This window comes from Anguilla rostrata, chromosome 3 (genome assembly GCF_018555375.3).
Source record: "Anguilla rostrata isolate EN2019 chromosome 3, ASM1855537v3, whole genome shotgun sequence".
Classification (NCBI taxonomy): Eukaryota; Metazoa; Chordata; class Actinopteri; order Anguilliformes; family Anguillidae; genus Anguilla; species Anguilla rostrata.
This window is the reverse complement of record NC_057935.1, coordinates 63,706,014-63,725,034: the sequence shown is the minus strand read 5'-3', so window position 1 is coordinate 63,725,034 and position 19,021 is coordinate 63,706,014. Positions and strand designations below refer to the sequence as shown.

General features: G+C 42.0%; 1 protein-coding gene and 1 long non-coding RNA gene across 2 annotated transcripts in view; one reads left to right on the top strand and one right to left on the bottom strand.

Moving 5' to 3' along the window:
- LOC135251670 (uncharacterized) overlaps positions 1 to 19,021 on the bottom strand; it is an 84,219-nt gene that overhangs the window by 34,817 nt on the left and 30,381 nt on the right. The gene's annotated exons all lie outside the window — the stretch shown is intronic.
- Positions 1 to 19,021, top strand: part of glra4a (glycine receptor, alpha 4a) — a 52,469-nt gene that overhangs the window by 19,819 nt on the left and 13,629 nt on the right. Inside the window, exons 2-5 of the mRNA XM_064329320.1 lie at positions 13,785 to 13,918; positions 15,597 to 15,664; positions 17,214 to 17,437; positions 18,306 to 18,388. Of these exons, the coding sequence (XP_064185390.1) occupies positions 13,785 to 13,918; positions 15,597 to 15,664; positions 17,214 to 17,437; positions 18,306 to 18,388 (509 nt within the window). The remainder of the gene's footprint in view (positions 1 to 13,784; positions 13,919 to 15,596; positions 15,665 to 17,213; positions 17,438 to 18,305; positions 18,389 to 19,021) is intronic.

Below are 19,021 nucleotides of genomic sequence, written 5' to 3'. Positions count from 1 at the left end.
ACACAAATCTTGTTTTCACCTCTGGCCAAATCTTGTTTCCCCCCAGCCCGCCTCCCGCACACCGTGTCTCGCCCTCCCCCGCTTAGTTTTATTTTATTTAAAAGGATGAAATATGTCCGGTGTTTATGCCGCTGGGTAATGGGTTCTGTGAGGAAAAGGGACAGGAGAATTAAACCACAGAGATGTGCCCTGCACTGTCAGGTCTTGAATTAAATGTTTGTGGTATGAGGGGCAGGTACGTGACAACCATAAAAGATCTCACGTAGCTTTCCATTTCCCCGTGCCGTGTATTTGGAGCAAGAAGAGCCACACTGAGCAGAGGTCACTCAGAAGGTTTATTGGGATGGCAGGTATGCCATCCCGCCAAGTTACGCCTTGGCGGGGGCATGCCCCCATACCTATACAGCACCGAGAGTTTGGCACTTTTCAGGGTTCCCCACAGAAATAACCACAACAGCCACAGACACTCAGCCCTTAAAAACATTAAATTCTGTACATTCTGACCCCATTTCAACAGACATAATTCATAAACAACTTCACATGTCCACACAATAAAGCCCCAAACTAAGGGGATTTTGCGTTTTCTCCTTCTTCTTCTTCTTCTTCTCTTTCTTCTTCTTCTTCTTCTCATTCTTATTTTTCCTGCCGCCTATCCCACTAACAACATGTCTCCCCATTGGACATTTCACTAACACCAGCCAAATCTGCCCTACACGACCCAATCAAAAACGCGCATACACACGAAAAATACCCATACATTTTTATTCTGAAACATTTCCCGTTCAAACAGCTAGTCCGCCTGTGGCCTAGTGGGTAAGGTTACAGTTTTGGGAACATGGGGTCTTAGGTTCAAGCCCCGCTTAGAACACGTTTCTTTAACCTGCTTCAACCCTCACTAATAATTGTCTACTAGCCTACTTATCAATTATTGCTTTTGCACCATATTTACCCGCCGTTCACCGTTCAGTTATTAACCGGCTACAATATTGCTAAGCCACATGGATTCAACGGGAGCTCTTCTGTGCTTACTGGCCTGTGTTCTTTAAAACCACCGGCAGGTTTGCTAATGATATTTCACGCATTGCATAGCTATGGCATTAGCTAACGAAGTCACGGCAAATGTATTCCTTTCATTAAAAAGTTATACCAGTTCACCACTGTGCCATTTCTATTAACTATATTTCTTCACTTGGCTACCGTACAAAACTTTCATATCAGCAAACGCCACGTTTCTATTTCTACATTCATGTTACCTCGCTCTGTTCTCTATCTAGCCACATACGCTACAAACAATTACTACTTATGTACATTCTGCAACTCCGCAATTTGAACAGCTAATTTATCCGTGGCCTAGTGGGTAAGGTTACAGGCTTGGGAACACTGGGTCGCATGTTCAAGCCCAGCTTGAAACACGTTTCTTTAACCTGCTTCGATCCTCACTAATAATTGTCTACTACTTCTTAATTATTGCTTTTGCACCATTTCTACCCGCCGTTGACCGTTCAGTTATTAACCGGCTACAATATTGCTAAGATATATGCATTATGACTTACCGTCTGTACGTTCAGTTATTAACCGGCTACAATATTGCTAAGCCATATGGATTCAACGGAAGCTCTTCTGTGCTTACTGGCTTGTGTTCTTCTTTAAAACCACCGGCAGGTTCGCTAATGATATTTCACGCATTGCATAGCTATGGCATTAGCTAACGAAGTCACAGACTGGTAAACCTCACTCACTCACGGCCACCCATATGCATTTCATGACGCAAATGTATTCCTTTTATTTAAAAGTTACACCGGTTCACCACTGTGCCATTTCTACTAACTATATTTCTTCACTTGGCTACCGTACAAAACCTTAATATCAGCAAACGCCACGTTTCTACATTCCTGTTACCTCGCCCTGTTCTCTATCTACCCACATATGCTACAAACAATTAGTACTTATGTACATTCCGCAACTCCGCAGGTTGAACAGCTAATCCGTCTGTGGCCTAGTGGGTAAGGTTACAGGCTTGGGAACACTGGGTCGCATGTTCAAGCCCAGCTTGGAACCCGTTTCTTTAACTTGCTTCGACCCTCACTAATAATTGTCTACTACTTCTTAATTATTGCTTTTGCTACCCGCCGTTCACCGTTCAGTTATTAACCGGCTACAATATTGCTAAGATATATGCATTATGACTTACCGTCTGTACGTTCAGTTATTCACCGGCTACAATATTGCTAAGCCATATGGATTCAACGGAAGCTCTTCTGTGCTTACTGGCTTGTGTTCTTCTTTAAAACTACCGGCAGGTTCGCTAATGATATTTCACGCATTGCATAGCTATGGCATTAGCTAACGAAGTCACAGACTGGTAAACCTCACTCACTCACGGCCACCCATATGCATTTCATGACGCAAATGTATTCCTTTTATTTAAAAGTTACACCGGTTCACCACTGTGCCATTTCTACTAACTATGTTTCTTCACTTGGCTACCGTACAAAACCTTAATATCAGCAAACGCCACGTTTCTACATTAATGTTACCTCGCCCTGTTCTCTATCTAGCCACATAGGCTACACACAATTACTACGTATGTACGTTCTGCAACTCCGCATTAAAACATTACATTTAAAATCATGATTCACTCATAAGTATAACTACTAGCACTGAACATGAGAAAAACACATTCGTGCAATAGATTACATTACAGGTAAATAATGTGTGCAATGTTATTTGACCCTCCACTTCAACAACCAATGTTCAATACCGACTGTTATATATACCATTTGATAAGGAATATAAGCTCGCTCATGGTCACTCCATTTACTTCGCACTATACTCCGTGATCATGTCAATCTTCACCTACATGCCCATTCTGCTAAAAACATATTGTTTCAACTACGGAATTTCGTAATTTCATTTTAATTTCTCCCGCACTGTTGTTATTCTCTCATATGCAAAGCCTGCTGGGACATATGCGTCTGCTCCTATTCTCCACTATCATGTTTTCCGGTTCTAGTTTAGCAAAACGGCGAAGAGGATTCCTACCTGCAGATTAGCCTATCAAAATGCCTTATAAACCTTACAAACACTAAAAGTGCATCTCCACGAAATAACAGACAATGGAGCAGGACAGAAGGATAAACCTTACAAACACTAATAGTGCATCTCCACGAAATAACAGACAACGGAGCAGGACAGAAGGCTACACAAGTTGCGACCTAGGGAGTTATAATTCTACGGGCGTGTTGATTATTTTGTCAGTCAAGGCTCGTTGGATGGACGTCAAATCCGTGAGTACATACCATATTCCATCTGCGTTTCTGATGCGTTTACGCTTACGCCACTGCATCCTATCTCACAGCCACTGTTTTACATATATAGCAAACCGAAACTGCTGAACGGTACACGCTCATCAGACTGTACAGATTCACACAACGATAGCCATAATCCACAACCGTTTCTTGCAGGGTCGCATTTCTCACTCTCATAATAAAACGCTTTGCAAAAAGAACTGATATAACAAGATAGCCTATATTGTTTGTAGTATCGTAACTTGGCGTCATTTTGATATCAATACTTTTTAGTAACTTGGCATTTTTGTACGTTGAAAACGTGTTTTTTATGAGATTCTGCTGTACAGCAAGCTCCACAGCACCTGGCAGTACAAGAACACAGAAAAGACAAGAGATATTGAAGTTATTTTTCTTTCCTGTCATATTAATGCTCACAATATTTATTATTATTTTTTATATATAATACACAATAGATATTTTTAAAGGACCAAGTGTTACACAGAAGTTTTTTTTTCTTTTTTCAAAAACCTTCTGCCCCTCTGCCTCAGTTGAAAGTTGAAAAATTCACTTTTCTGTGGGTTTCCTATTCCATAGAGAATAGATGAGAGTACAAAATAGAGAGACAAGTTAAACAGATATGCCAAACACATACACGCTAATACAACAGACTGAAAGACTGTACAAGATGATCAAGTTTATGCTATATGCCCTTTAGCGCTGCTGAAATATTCACAGGAAGTTTTATGTGCCTCACGTACAAAGGGAATCCCGCCAGTTTCCTGGGACCACAATATGAGAGCTTTGGTCGTGTGGCTCCCACTCCCCTGGCCCCCGTGCCCCAAGCTCAAATTCCCAAAAAACTGAACCCCTCTTACACTGCACAAGGCAGCCCCAACAAGCTGCCTTAGACTCCCCCACACAAATCCCTTTTTCAGCACATTTCCCAGTTTGCTTCAGTAGTTGATTGCTTTGGCCTGTCATTTTTGTTCTAATGAGGGCCTCTTCAGAAAGGTTGGGACTAGACTGCGTTCGTCTGACAGGAAGAAAACACCCTGGTGCAAATCTCAATTACCTTTCTTTAAAATCTCAACACTCAAACATGCTTTAAATAAAAATGTAAAAGCATTCTGAAGCTAAATGGACTGTAAGGTCCTTTTAGGCATTAATGCTAGCAAAATAGCATCAATACATTTTTGCATCAGTTCTGTGAAGATTAAATACTGGAACATTTTGACGTTTTTCAAACAGACTATTAAATAGTAATAATTATCTTTTGAAATAGCGTGAGCAGAAACGTATTTTAATGTAATTAATAAAACTGCTAATGGTTTGTAGAACCAATCATACTAGATTTTTAGGATGAGAAAAAATGTGCATTTCATGAGTATTATAAATATACATTGCTGTGCAACAGGTCAAAATCACAGGTTGAGTGATTATCATACTAAATCTTACAATATGTATGTTAATGACACTGGAGTCTTATTGCCTGCAATTTTATGCATGGGGAGTGTGAACGCATATGCGTCTAATGGCCCTGATTTCCCCGATGGTCGCTGAATCGAGGGAATAGCTACATTCACAATTAGTATTCTTCCCGAAGCCAGGCGTTCAAATTAAGCGCAATTAACGGCATATGCTTCCAATTCATGCGCAGAATATGTTCTCTGTCTAATTGAAACTAATGGGGTTTGGTCAATTCCAGGCTGAAACTCTGAAGCTTTATGAGGCATGCTAAAATAACATTTCTGTCAAAGATTTCTAGTTGCTGTTTTTTGTTGTTTTTTTTTTTTAATACTTGCGGAAAGTCACTGGAGTCTGTGCCCTTTTGTAAGGGTGCCTGCTTAGACATTCCACTTATTTGCATCTCATTCTGAGTCTTGTAACCTTTTCAAAGTACTTCAGCTGATGGTTTCCAGAAAACAGCATATTTTTTTTGTCGGCTATTTATTCTCTATCTTCTGAAAATATTGTGAGTGTGTGTATGAGACAGAGACAAAGAGAGAGAAGGAGAGATGTGTGTTTGCGTGTGTGTGTGTGTTTGTGTGTGTGTGTTCATTTGCTTTCAGTTTCACCTTTGCCCTCTAATTATTCTCTCCAGAGCTCATCTGTCCACTTTACATAAACGATGGCTTCAGTTTTTAAATGCTGTTCCCTGTTAATGGTGATTTTCTGTGATCCTTTTATTAGAACGGAGCATGTTTCAAATAAAAGAATGGACAGGATGCCCCCCCCCCCCCCATCAACACTCCCACAACACAAATTTTTTGAAACCTTCCAGAAAGTAGGAAGGTACAATGGCTCACACCCTGATTTTGAAAGCAATAATAAACTTCATTCATATAGCACATTTAGAATCTGCTTTACAGAAAAAGTGACAGACGTAAGAACAGAAGAAAGCAAGAAGAAAGCCTGTGTCAACACCACCAAGTCAAAGGTGGCAGACAGGGCGGTCGAGCTCCATGCAGGTGGAAAAAGCCTGCTTTACAGTAGTCTACTGTAAAATTGGGATTGTGCCAATGTATGAAGTTCATAATTGGAGTCAACAGGGCTTTTCCTACCTTGTTGCTCAGTAAAGATGCTTGTCAACCAGGGGTCTGCAATCTACCAGCTGCTTCAGCTGCGCAGTCACAGAGCACAGTGTCTGCGCAGCTTGGCTGGTGGGCTGCAGACAGAAAGGCATTTTGAGGGATACACATGCTACTGTGTTCCCTCCCAAACAGAAACTCCTGTGATGGGACAGGCCAACACTTATGACTGGGAGTTCCAAACTGGGTGGGAAAATGCAGAATAAAAAATAAAAAAAGCTTTCAAAAAAAAAAGAAGCAGAAAAAATCAGGGAGCAGAAGAAAAATCCGCAAGCAGGCAAGAGTTGTCATTCTTTTTTTTAAGGGGGGGCGGTGTGACAAATGGAAGGCTGTTCCTATCTGCCATTATCCATGCTGAAACCCTTTCATCAGCCAATCAAGATCCAGAAAATGCAAATGGCTGCTTTGGAGGTCACTGCGCCTTCAAATGGCCATTAGTCTAATCCGGCCTTTCATGTAAAGAGGCTCCTGGCAATAGAGTGGCATTTACAGAAAGCTCGATGCAGTTTGCAGGAAGTGCTCTGATCCGTTTGTTCAGATTTACAACACTTCATTTATAGTGAGCCTTTGGGTCTGGCTGGTTTACCTCTCTCAATCTTCGTGGCAGCTGTAAAGGGGAACTTCTTGCTGGCAGGGGGAAACGGTCCACACTGCCAGTTGAGTTTGTCATTGTTGTCAAACTGACCTCATTGGTGCCTTTTTTCTCTCCCAGAAAGCATCAAGCAGCAAATCACACAGTACAGCTTTCTAAGATCAGCTAGGGGAATTTTGCACAAAAGTGATTTAACTGGAATGCCACATTTTCCTCACCCCACATGTGTTGCTACGTCATGGTTTGTGTTGCTTGCGAAAGCCAAGTGCTACTGCCTAGTGTTCCACAGGGGCAATTGCTCCAATTAAACTAAATACAAGAGTGGCAGGTGCACAAACGAGCATCATGATGCATGTGCAGAACTGTTGGCAACTTCAATTAAGAATGTTGGCAACACTAGAAAGCTCTAGATTGCATATGTACAATATGTGTTACAGCAAAATCAATTTTAATTCAGACAATCAAGGATTCAAATTGAATTGCAGAAATGAATCAACTGAATTTCCTGAACTGACAGAAATAGAATGGAAATGTCCCATGGCCATGGCTGTTACATCATATGGACATAACCTAGCGCTTTCAGAGCTAAATTAAAACTGCTGAATCTGGACAAGAGCAATGACCGTACAGAGCAGAAACATTTGAATCATGCCTTCAAAAATAATGAGTATCAGCTGCAAATGATCTTGCTAATGAAAACTAATTCGTTATTTGCAAATTGTTTAAACATTGCTGGAAATGCATACACTGTAGGATGTAGTATGTGGGGAGGGTTGTACAGTAGCAGGTTGGTTTCCTAAAAGCAAATAGGCGCTTGATGTTCATCTGAATGTACTTGATCCTGGCTCAATTTAGATGCGGCTCCCAAAGCCTCCACCAGTGTGTGAGCACGTTTCATCTCACATGTGTTCAGGCTAAGCCCCTTAGTTCCAGTGAGGGCAAATCTTAATGCTACAGCGTACAATCCCATTCCGGAAGATTCCGTGCTTCCCCAACAGTTTGGGGAAGGTCCTTTCCTGTTTCAGCATGGTAATGCCCCCGGGCACACCGCAAGGTCCATATAGAGATCGGTGTGGGAGAACTTGATTGGCCTGCAGTGCCCTGACCTCAACCCCATCCAACACCTTTGGGATCAATTGGAAAGCCAACTGCGAGCCAGGCCTAATCGCCCAATCAGTGCCCGACCTCATTAATGCTCTTCTGGCTGAATGGAAGCAAATCCCTGCAGCAATGCTCCAACATCTAGTCTAAAGCCTTCCCAGATGAGTGGAGGTTGCCATAGCAGCAAAGGTTGGACCAAGTCCACATTAATGCCCATAATTTTAGGAGTTGAATTCGATTGGATGTCAGGTGTCCGCATACTTTTGGCCATGCAGTGTGGTTTTCTCAGTCAAAGTTACCCCTTCCCTTCCTTAATCCCTGCACCATGTGCTCTTTCCTGCTTCCTCATTTGCGTTTGAGCCTCCGAAAAGCTTAAACTGAACTGTCTCCATCATCCTGCAGACTGATGGCACTGCAAACGTAACAGGCTCATTTTTGCACATGTGAAATGTAGCAGCTTGAAGGGTACATTATGTACTGCATAAAGGCAGTAGAGACTGACTTAAAACATGACTGCTACAACAACAACAGAATTGAATTGTCACAGGTAAGGATGAATGCAAAAATGATTTGTTGGAACTGATCTTATAAAACAGGAATGAAGAAACAGCAACAATTTTTTTTTTTAAACATACCCACGCATACCCACTTGACTGCTATGTTATGTTGTACTCATTCATATTTTGTTCTAATCGGCTGGTTAAGATTAGGATGTCATTTCACAATTCGCACCATCCTGAAGTTTTATGATGTTTCCAGTAGCAGTTTAACTGCGGTAGATATATTGACATACCACTCGGTTGCCATGGTACCGCCATATTCCCCCCCCCCCCGTACGCCTTTGCATTGGTTTCTCTAGCTGAGAAAATGTCTGTATAACATCTGTGCTGCCCATTTAGGGATTCTCTGCACAAACTCAGTCACGATTCTCCAACGCCACGTAAATTATGAGACATACTTCTGGCACAAGTATTCATATTTCATCTTTATATTTATTTCTTTTATAAAATGCGGTATACTCATTAAACTTCGGCTGCACGATAAACAAAGAAGCACTCTGCCACTCGTCTGAGGGAGAGGGAAGAAATCTGCAGAAGTGGTTAAGTTACCCGTTTTTGCTCGAGGTTTCAGGCATAGAAGATGAGAACAGAGAGGGAAAGCCCGGAAGGTCAGTCTCATTAAAAGTCCCTTACATCGCATTTCAATGACTTGAGGAGCAGCTCTGTCTGCCCGTCATTCAGGACCACGCCGGCCCCTCCAGCGCTGCACAAAGGCTCTATTGCCGCTGACCCCGGCTTCCCCCACAAGTCCTCCAGCAGGATATTGAGAACAATTAATATGAGACCGAGGAGAAGCATCACATATTCCATTCTGGGTAATTGACTGTTCTTATTTGGCACTTTGAATTTACCTTTGCACTTTTTCCCCCCCCCCCACTCCTGCTGACCTGGTGAATGCCATCCAGAATATGGAGGCCCTTCATTATGAATGCATGAGGGCCTGGCGGTGGGGAGGACTCCAGTAGGATCTCACCTCTTGGGGCGCTGGTTATGATTCAGCTGAGGTCATCACACGTGAGAGGACTGTGTAACCATGGCAACAATGGTCTAACCTCCCCTCCCCACACACATGCATGCAAACACACTCGGGACACACACACACACACACCTGCACACAAACGCATGCACATATGCACACCACACATACACACACACACACACACACATCAGCTTGCTGCCTTACACGCTCCAGCAGCCTCAGTGAGAATACTTTGTTCAAGAAAGTTCCTAACTGAGACTCTCTGTGCAGCACTGTGACAGCATTTAAAAAGCAGTCCTTCCACAAATAGCAAGACTAACAAGGTCACTTCATACACAAACAGTCTCTTCGCTCAAAAAAAGCTTTCACCTCATAAAGGCAAAGACCCTCACAGCAGTCGGCAGCTTAAAACGAGTCAGTAAGAAAATAAAATGTTTACAAAGATTTTCGGAGACAAACATTGGAAGACAGTGCTATCTTCACTGCTAACAAGCACTGGTGCAATTGAATGATTCCCAAAATCAGATACTGACTTCTTTCAACCGCATTCAAAACGTGAGGGGAAAGAAGAATTTGTTTATCATAAAGCCCTCATTTCAATCTTCGTATCTTAAAATGTATGCATTGATGGACTTGGCTTACACCACTGGTTTGTGAAGGGGCAGTGTTGAGAGACAATGAGGGAGTGAGTTTGAGTTAATGTCATATGTAAAGACAAGATGGCTGAAGGTATATTATAAGATGCAGACCCAGCAAAGCACTTGTGTGACATTTTTCCTTTGAAAATATCTTCCTTCCTGTCAAAATTTCCCAGAGATCTTCACGAGCGTAAGCAATTGTATTAAACGAGATCTATTTTTCTCGCGTCAATATTTCGAAAACACTAAAGGGATAACTGTCGCAGCAATTTGTTTGTTAATGCTTGCAGTCAAAACAAGTCGCAGATCCGATGCACTGCAAAGTTGTCAAGAAAAGTCGGACTGACATTCTGCCTTTGTCACTGAATAGATTTTTTGTTTGCTTTAATTTAGAGGAAAGGGGGCAATGGCTGGCTGTGCCAAAGAGTCTGACAGTCGTTTGTGAAAAGATGGCATTTCGAGGAACTTCATGAAATGTGTACAAATAGTATTCACCACCCTGTCAAGATCACTTTGCTTCCCGTGACAGTGAATACATACAATTATAGCCCCATTTCTGTATACTGAGTATGAAATTAAATTGAATGGGAGCAATTCTCAAGTCAAGAAATATTACGTTTTCAGTGCAGTATACTGTATAAAGCAGTGCATTCATGCAAAGGTGACTCAATCAGATAATCTGTTGAAACCAGCATAAACTGTCTCTTTAAGAATCATGTGCATGGTTTTGATGTGCAAGGTATGTAAACTGGATCACTAAAATTTCAACTTTTTAATGTAGGATTAGCAAATGGCAAAACATCAAGTCTAGCCAACATTTTAAAAGAAAGAAATAGCATCTTGTTCGTGCTGTTGTACTCAGGTGGCTATATTTTATCCACTACTTTAGGATAAAACAGCAACGAAAATGTAAAAAAAAAAAAAGTCCAGTATTCGCAATTCATTATCGCCCTTGCTGCAGATTGAATGAAAACGTTAATTGTGACGTTTTCATTCGATTAATTGTACCAAGAGTGAGAAACGAAACTGAGCTCAATGGTGAGTTTATGCGAGTTGTGAATGTGTATCTGTGCGGTAAATGACTACACAACAACTGAAGGAGGTAGACAGAAGGTATACAGCTCAACTACAGAAGTCAGTACTGTGTTAGGAGACGGTGAATATCCAACCCACTCAGTTCCTCACCCTGACTGGGCAACGCAATCGCCAATTATTCCTTACCCGTTGGGACTACCGACCACAAATGATGAATGGAGCACATTTGATTCCAGACCACGGGGTACATCACCGCACTAAGAACAGTGTCATGAGTGCCACAGATGGATACGCCTCCAGACAGCCCCACGTTTTCATTCATTTAAGTGACTGATGACTGCTTTTCAAGCATTGAAACAATGAGCTTTTGCAGCTGGAAGAAGATCTGAGCCCATGGTATTAAACTCCACGATTCCTCTGTTCAATTCTAAGTGATTGTCTTTATGCTGGAATTTTCCAACAAAGAACAATCGTGACAGAGGGTGGGAGGAGACTAAGTAATGCTTCAGAGCACTTGCTAATTTCTCCAGGGGGGGCGTACCATCGAGGCACTTAGGGAAGGGGATCCCTCTTCCTGTTTAAAACTTTCTGTGGCTTTTCCTTGTGAGGACCTTTCCATTATTGATCGCCAGTAACAGAAAATTACATAACTTAAGGATACCAAGCCACAGCAACCTCAACACCACCCTTCACACAGCATGTGTCAACACGAGAGGCTGTAAAGTAAGCAGTAGAGGCCTGTTTAACATGCCGAGACTAAGGAAGGCCATTAGAGAGTGGCCTAGTGATGCGTTGCGTTGGACAGAGATGCACTTTGTTTGCACCTACGCACTGTGGCTTCACAAACACGTCCCCGAGGTTGCGTGACTCTCAACGCTCCTTCCTCCACGGTCTCATTCCAATTACCTGAGCACTCAGGTGAGAGGCAGGGAACCTGACTTAAATAGAAATGGGTAAGTGGGTCACGCTGTGTAGGCAGGGATGGCTGCACATCTGTAAACACGCTCACTCCTGAAGAAAAAAGCGAACCATTACCCTTCCCTAAAAAACTGATATATTTGGGTAATGAGATCTGGGACTTTTCTCATATAACATCCTACCATTTTAACTTAATAACATTTAAAATATATAATCTATAGACTTGTCTCTAAAATTGACTGACTGTCAGTGCTCTTTCTGTCTTGTTAAATGCTGCATGTACTTAGAATTTTCCTTAGATAAGTGCCTTCTAAATGTCAAAATTTCATCTTATAGACGATCTAGGCAAACAATCTACTTCACCTATGAATAAGAAAACTAATATTGGCTGTGTGGTTGAGTTAATGACTGTATTTTTTTTTTAATATTTCAAAAAAATATTTGAAATATCCTGGTGGGAAACAAAGTCATAAAAACAAATTACCCAACAACTGGAAAACTTTGAGTAACATGGCACTGTGTAATGGTGCTCTTGCAGCACACATTATTTCTGCATGCATATGTATTAACAGGATGTACTGTATACAGTGAATCGGGGAGGGGATTTTGCAAATGGGTTCCATTAAGTCTTCTTTGGAATTAAGCTTGTGTTAAGTGCAGGCCTCTTATTTACATGGACATTTTAAGACCCCTGGAAACCAGGCATAAATATGGGCGCCTGCATTTTAGGTTAAATATATCCATGCGTAAATTCAACACCACAAGAAAACCAATAAATTATTTTAATCTGTAAATCTTAGGTAGCTCATCAGAACGCTCTTTAAAAGCATTTTTAGTTCTGTTGCATGATCTCACAGCACAGCAAGGGCAGAGGAAACTGGATTTATGACGGTCACATCCATACATGCATGCATACAGATATTTAATGACTAAGTGCTTTGGAGGGCAATATAACTAAGTAAAACTAAAATCAAACTTACTGAATAAGTTCAACACTGCATGGTTTTACTGTATATTATATTTTTTTGGACAACTTAGTCTTTACTTAATGAACATATTATGCATTCTATACATGACACACTTTGTTAGCTTATCCTTATTAACTGCAAAATATTTTCTTTTAGATCGAAAAGGTAAAAAAAAAAAAAAAGAATTTTCAGGCTGAGCCGCTCTGCATAACAAGTTTGCGAGTAATGCATCTGCCAATCTGGCGCTGGTCTTTTTTGGCACGTCTTTTACGCTTCCTTCACATTTCAGTATTCAGTGTTGCTCAGAGGAACACAGCACACTCAATATTTACCCAAGGCTGAATGCTGAACTGCAAAACTAGATTAGTGACCCCCTTCTCCCCCCCCCCCCCCCCCCGCCCCAAAGGACAAGAGGCGCTCAGGGACGAGGCCACGGACCTCATGATCGCACAGCGTACAGTACAAACGCCTGCCTGTGCAACGTTAAAAAAAGCAACGTAAAAAATCCTCCCGGAAGGGAACTGCTGTGATCTTCACCACTTCACAGCGGCTGTGAAGTTCTGACTGATACGCTAAACAAAACATCAAAGGCATTGGTGGCGAAATCTGGCCGCTGCGTCGGAGCGTAGGATGGAGGAGCCGGCGCAGGGCGGGTCCCTGGGCTCCCGAAAGCCTTCCCCAGGCCCGTCACGGCCGTCATGTGCAGCGCGGTGCTCCCCTGCGGTCAGAACCGAATCCCCCCCCCCCCCACCTACCCCTCCGAGCAGTGACACGCATGGCTTTTCAATTGAGCCGTCAAATCTGTCAGGCTTCACGCCTCTGAAGCCTCTGATGTGGCGAAGGCACACTTTCCCTCCAAAGCTCAACATCACATGCCGTTCTGCTGTGTCTGCCCTAAATGCTCCAATAATAATGATAACAATGATGATGGTGGTTATTATTATGTTTTTTTTTTTTTTTTTTTTTTGGTCTTTGTGGTATGTTCCTTTGACTGGGCACTTGTAATTATTTGTCATTTAAACAGTGCATTGTAGTAGAATCTGATTCTCATGCTCTCTTTTCTTTTTTTTCTCTTTCCTTTTTTTCTTTCCAAAAAAAAAAAAAAAAAACGGCAGACCAGCCTCCTGTAAAGAGGAGATAAAGTCCGCCGGCAAAACTCCAAAGCACCAAATGTCTCCGTCTGACTTCTTGGACAAGCTGATGGGAAGAACCTCTGGGTATGATGCCCGCATCAGGCCCAACTTCAAAGGTACGCCAGCGAGCCACTGCCCAGAAGGGAAGCGAGATGAACGACCAAAACAGTCAACTTCCGCTTGATCCAACTCCCCGCTACCCAGAGAGAAAATCCTCTCTAATTGAGCATAACAGCTGTTAGTCTTGTCACATTATTTCTGTGCTTAATTGCAGTGAAGTTTGGGGGCTTTTGGAGGAGGCTTTGGCTCATTTAGAAAGGATGGTGAGACGCTCACAGATTAACTCAGTGACTGAATAAATGTGCATTTTCCTCACCATTCGAGTAAGCAGATTCTCACACAGGCTTCCACTCCATCGCCCTGTGACCATTTACATTTATATATTTCATACTTAACCAACATCGCTGACAGCTGCCAAACTCACACTGGCACTCTGTCTCTTAATTGAATGTAATGCATACCTGCCTTGCACATAATCAAGGCACTTAAACAGAAAGCGACTGAGCTCTAAAGCGTACAGTATGCGTCCACACCCAGGATTGCCGCAGTGCCTGACGGCTTTCGGTGCGTTTTAGCACCAATGGTTCATTCTAGTCTTTGATTGGCTGAAGTCACACAAGCTATTCTCAAGGCCTTAATTGGCTGCTATTTGAAAGGAAACCGCAAATACCTGCAGAAAATACTGCCCCTCTGGGCTAGATTTTGATTCCCCTGTTCTAAAGAGATAGATAGATAAGGACAGATAAAGAAAACTAATGGGAGACAACGGGGCATAAAAAACGTGGCTGATCTCTCGATCATAACAAAGCATTCAAAACTGACTCAGTTTCTTTGCACGTAAGGCAAAAACTCCCTTTGAAGCATGTGAATAGAATCCGCGCTCAGCATTGTCAAAGGCTGAAGACAACATATCCTGCTGAGGAGATTAAACTATCAGCTCTCTCAAACACTACTTTGAATCCCTCACTTTGGTGCCAACACTATCTATGGAGAGACAAGTTTATTACTTTTGTGATATTTTGCAGCAAAACATTTGCAGAGCTGAAATAAACTATACTTTTGAATGAACTTTCTTATTATTCCCTGAATTAAAAATAACCATTAACAATTGTAAGTCTGTACCATTCCTGGAACTGATTAAGTTTTTTTAGTGCTGATATACTCCCTCCACATTAAAAATTAATGCACAAAGAACCAGTGGTTTAGCTGGATACACCATCCAACCGCACAATTTTATTACCAAACATTAAACACGAGGTCACACCAACAGGACACATCTCAACATGTTTGGGTGTATTTCTATATTCTACAGTCTGCATTTTTCGTATTCACAGAAGGAGCAAGTGGTACTTCAGTATGTTAAACCAGCAATACCTCTTAGCGTAGAAATAAGAAGATGTACTGTATTCAAATGAATGTGAACTCACATTTTTGAAAAATGATTTATTATTTATTATTTGTTTTGTTATTCTTTTATCCCAAGATATGTAACCCACACTACAGGGCTTTCGCAAGGTCAGATTACACAAAAATATGGAGACAAAAAGGTTAACAAAATGAGGATAAAATTGGTTATAAGTAGAAAATATCATCTTAATGAACTGTATGTTTAATATTTAAGCCATATGTAATTTGCTACCATTGGCATGAAAACCAGGGTATATATATGGCAGTAATGTATCTCAACATATGATAAGGAACAAAGATTACATTATTCATTTATTTTTTCTGCAGGTCCACCTGTTAATGTCACCTGCAATATTTTCATCAACAGCTTTGGGTCCATCACAGAAACAACTATGGTAAGACTTCATTTCAAAAGTAATGTTATTTGTTCATTTCTTTATGCAATAGTTCCATTAATTAGGCAGGCTATGAAAAAATGTAGAAAAAAATGTTTTGTACAGACTTGTACAGGTATGGGTTGATAGGTATTTGAAATAGCAAATACCTGTCAATATTCTTGCCTGCAAAAGCAGGCAAGAATATTGAAAAAGCTATTGTTCTTTGCAAACAGTACAAACATATAACTGATGTTGTGAGAATCCTTATATATGTGTTATGAATAGTTTGTTGACAGCTCATAAATAAGCTGTTGAAATATTTCCGTATATCTGATGAAAGCCTGTAAATATATCTCCAACATCAATAGGGCACTCCTCCATAAAAGTGTTGATCTGTGATTTGCACTTTCATATTTCCTAAGGTAGCACTGATAAAACACATTTTTCATATACACATTACCAAGAGAAATCTGCCTGGCATTTCAAGAATAGAAATAGCTGCCATGAACTCACTTAATGAGATTCGCTATTTTAATGTCTATTCCTGCTGTGCCACAGTGTTAACACTGTAATCCCCGCCGCCTGCACAAAGCCTGCTTTTTTAAAATTCGCTCCAGCGTGCGTTTGAGCTGCTCCTCCGCATCTCACCGCTTTCACGGAACACGTCCGCGCTACCTGCAGGAGACGACCGAGACCGAGTCGGTTTGATGGGACGATAATGAACTGTCCGTTCCGCAATTAAAATGAAGGACTGAGACGGTCAAGACCCAAAATGAAAAAAAAACGAAAAGGTAAAAAAAAGAAAAAAGAACCGATAAAGCCCTTTGTTTTAAGGGGAACGACGTGGTCAGCAGAACGTAGCCGCGAGTAGCCCGGAGGGCTTTGCTCCGGGAGTTAGGACACTAATAATGTCACTGGAGGTGCGCTGCAAAGCCCGGTATTCATCCTGATTAATGCGCTTCCCCGGCCGTTCATTCAGACGCCTCCCAGGGCTTAAAGCGGACCGGCCCGAAGATTACCGGAAGACATCAACTTATCACAGCTGAGCACTTGATTGCGTTCATTCTGTTCGCACGGTCGAAGTGGTCTAAGTGGTCTTTGAGCGATCTTTAAATAGGTGCACTCTAGGAAAGTCGATTTAACACAGAAAGTAAGACTTCTCAGCAGAACTGCCCGACGGCCTAAAAATTGTTCAATTTGACACAATCACACGATCTAACAACCTTCCTGTATTATATATTTCTGTATGCTAAAATATTCTGGAGTAGGACCAAATGTAGTGTTAAGCTTAATTACCACTGGACATTACACTGTGTTGAACAATGCTGCTTGTGCTTCAGGATGCTATCTAGCAGTTTTCTGGCATGCTTGCTTGGTAAAGCAGATTACTCACTTGGTCATTGTCCTTTGCTATGTATGCATTTCAGAAATTGACAAAAAAACAGCAGTATAATAAAGGGAACAATAGATTCCAGGGCTTTCCAAGGAATCTACCTCATCGCTTTCATCACAGTAACTACTGTCCAAGAACCATGCGCCAAAAGCAAGCATCCACATTTCTTCACAGGACTACCGGCTGAATGTGTTTCTACGGCAACACTGGAATGACCCACGACTGGCCTACAGCGAGTACCCTGACAATTCTCTGGACCTGGATCCGTCCATGTTAGACTCCATTTGGAAGCCCGACCTGTTCTTTGCCAATGAGAAAGGCGCCAACTTTCACGAGGTCACCACCGAGAACAAGCTTCTACGGATCTTCCAGAACGGCAACGTGCTCTACAGCATCAGGTCCGTGAGTAGCCCATAGGGGGCACCATTTGGTCCACTCGTCATCACCCCCCCCCCCCCAAGCCAGACATAGTGTTCAATCCAGAAGTCTACTGCCATTGTTCACCAGTGGTTCTTAAACAAGAGAACAGCTTTAAGTTCCTCCTAAGGCCCATTTAATAGACTTTCAACCAAAAAATACAGCCCACATGATGTACTGGCATCTATTCCCCACAGTCCAAACAGTGAGAAGACCTACTTTTTCTGAGGGAACTACAATAAGTATGAGTTTTGGTTGGTTTTCTCCAAGTGTAAGAAAAGAACAGAGTATGTGTGGCATAATGACAGGTCAAGAGATGTAGAGTCCTGCTCATGGCTGTTCTGTACCCACAGGGCCAGGCACTACAGCAGGTTATTACACACCTTCCTCTGGCCACACTCCTTAATATCCGAGCCTATTCCGCTCAACTCCTCCAAGGCTTAGCGTTTCAGCATTGCCATAAATAACAGCGCATTTGGCAGTGAGTTTGCTGTTCCTGTAATGAGGTGTAACTGAATGAGACGGCAACAGAGGATATATATTTTTTAAACGCTATCTATTTTTATTCCAAAATAAACACTGGTATTATGTTGTCTTCCAAGACAGGGCTGGTGTCAAATGATACATCGAGGTAATCTGAAATCAAAATTCTGCACTGCCACTTTCCTCTTTTACTGCTCCTTGCATCCGTCCCCCTCTGCTTCTCTGCCTTTCTCTCAGTATGTTGTAACCCTCCTGCCTCTTTCTCTCCCCCCCCCCTCCCCCACCTCCCCAAAATGCAACCCCCCCCCCCGTTACGCTATTCTCTCTGTATCGCTTCTGCTGTGTCTGTCTGTCTTCCTCTCTCAGGCTCACTCTGATTCTGTCCTGTCCCATGGACTTGAAGAATTTCCCAATGGACATTCAGACCTGTTCCATGCAGCTGGAAAGCTGTGAGTCATTTGTTTTTCTCTTTTTCTCTTACTTTGCCCACCTTTACCCGTCTCACCCAAGCTCTGACTGAAGTCCACAGTCATCACAGAGCACTGCTGGCTGTGAACGAGGAAAATAAGTAGGAAAACTGCACGTGTCGTAAGGCTACAAAAATGGTTCTGAAACCAAGTGTGTGTGGGGGAAGTGGGGGGGAAGCGTTGACCCAGAAATTACAAATGACTGTTTAGATGGTCACAAGCTTAGATATGAATGCTGACTGAGTGGGGAAACAGCAAAAAGTAAAACGCGCAGTTACCAAAGACAAATCGCACACTTGTGACAGAAGAAATTATGTGTAACACAGCCCAAAAGAGCGCATAATATCTCTAACCTTATTAACTGGACGAGAACTTCGTGAGAAATAGAGGATTCCTGTGGCCTGTGGCCAATGACCCCCCCCAGCCTCTGTGGCCTTGATATCATCTCCATTCTCAAAACCAATTTCCAGGATATCAATAATGAAACTTTCATTTTGCACACTTTATACCATCTGCCCCACCTCTACACCTCACTGACAGTTTTTTTTTTTTCCAATTCATTCTCAGAGACAAAGAAGTTTAGTTTAGAAAAATTAAGAAGAAAATAAAGAAAAA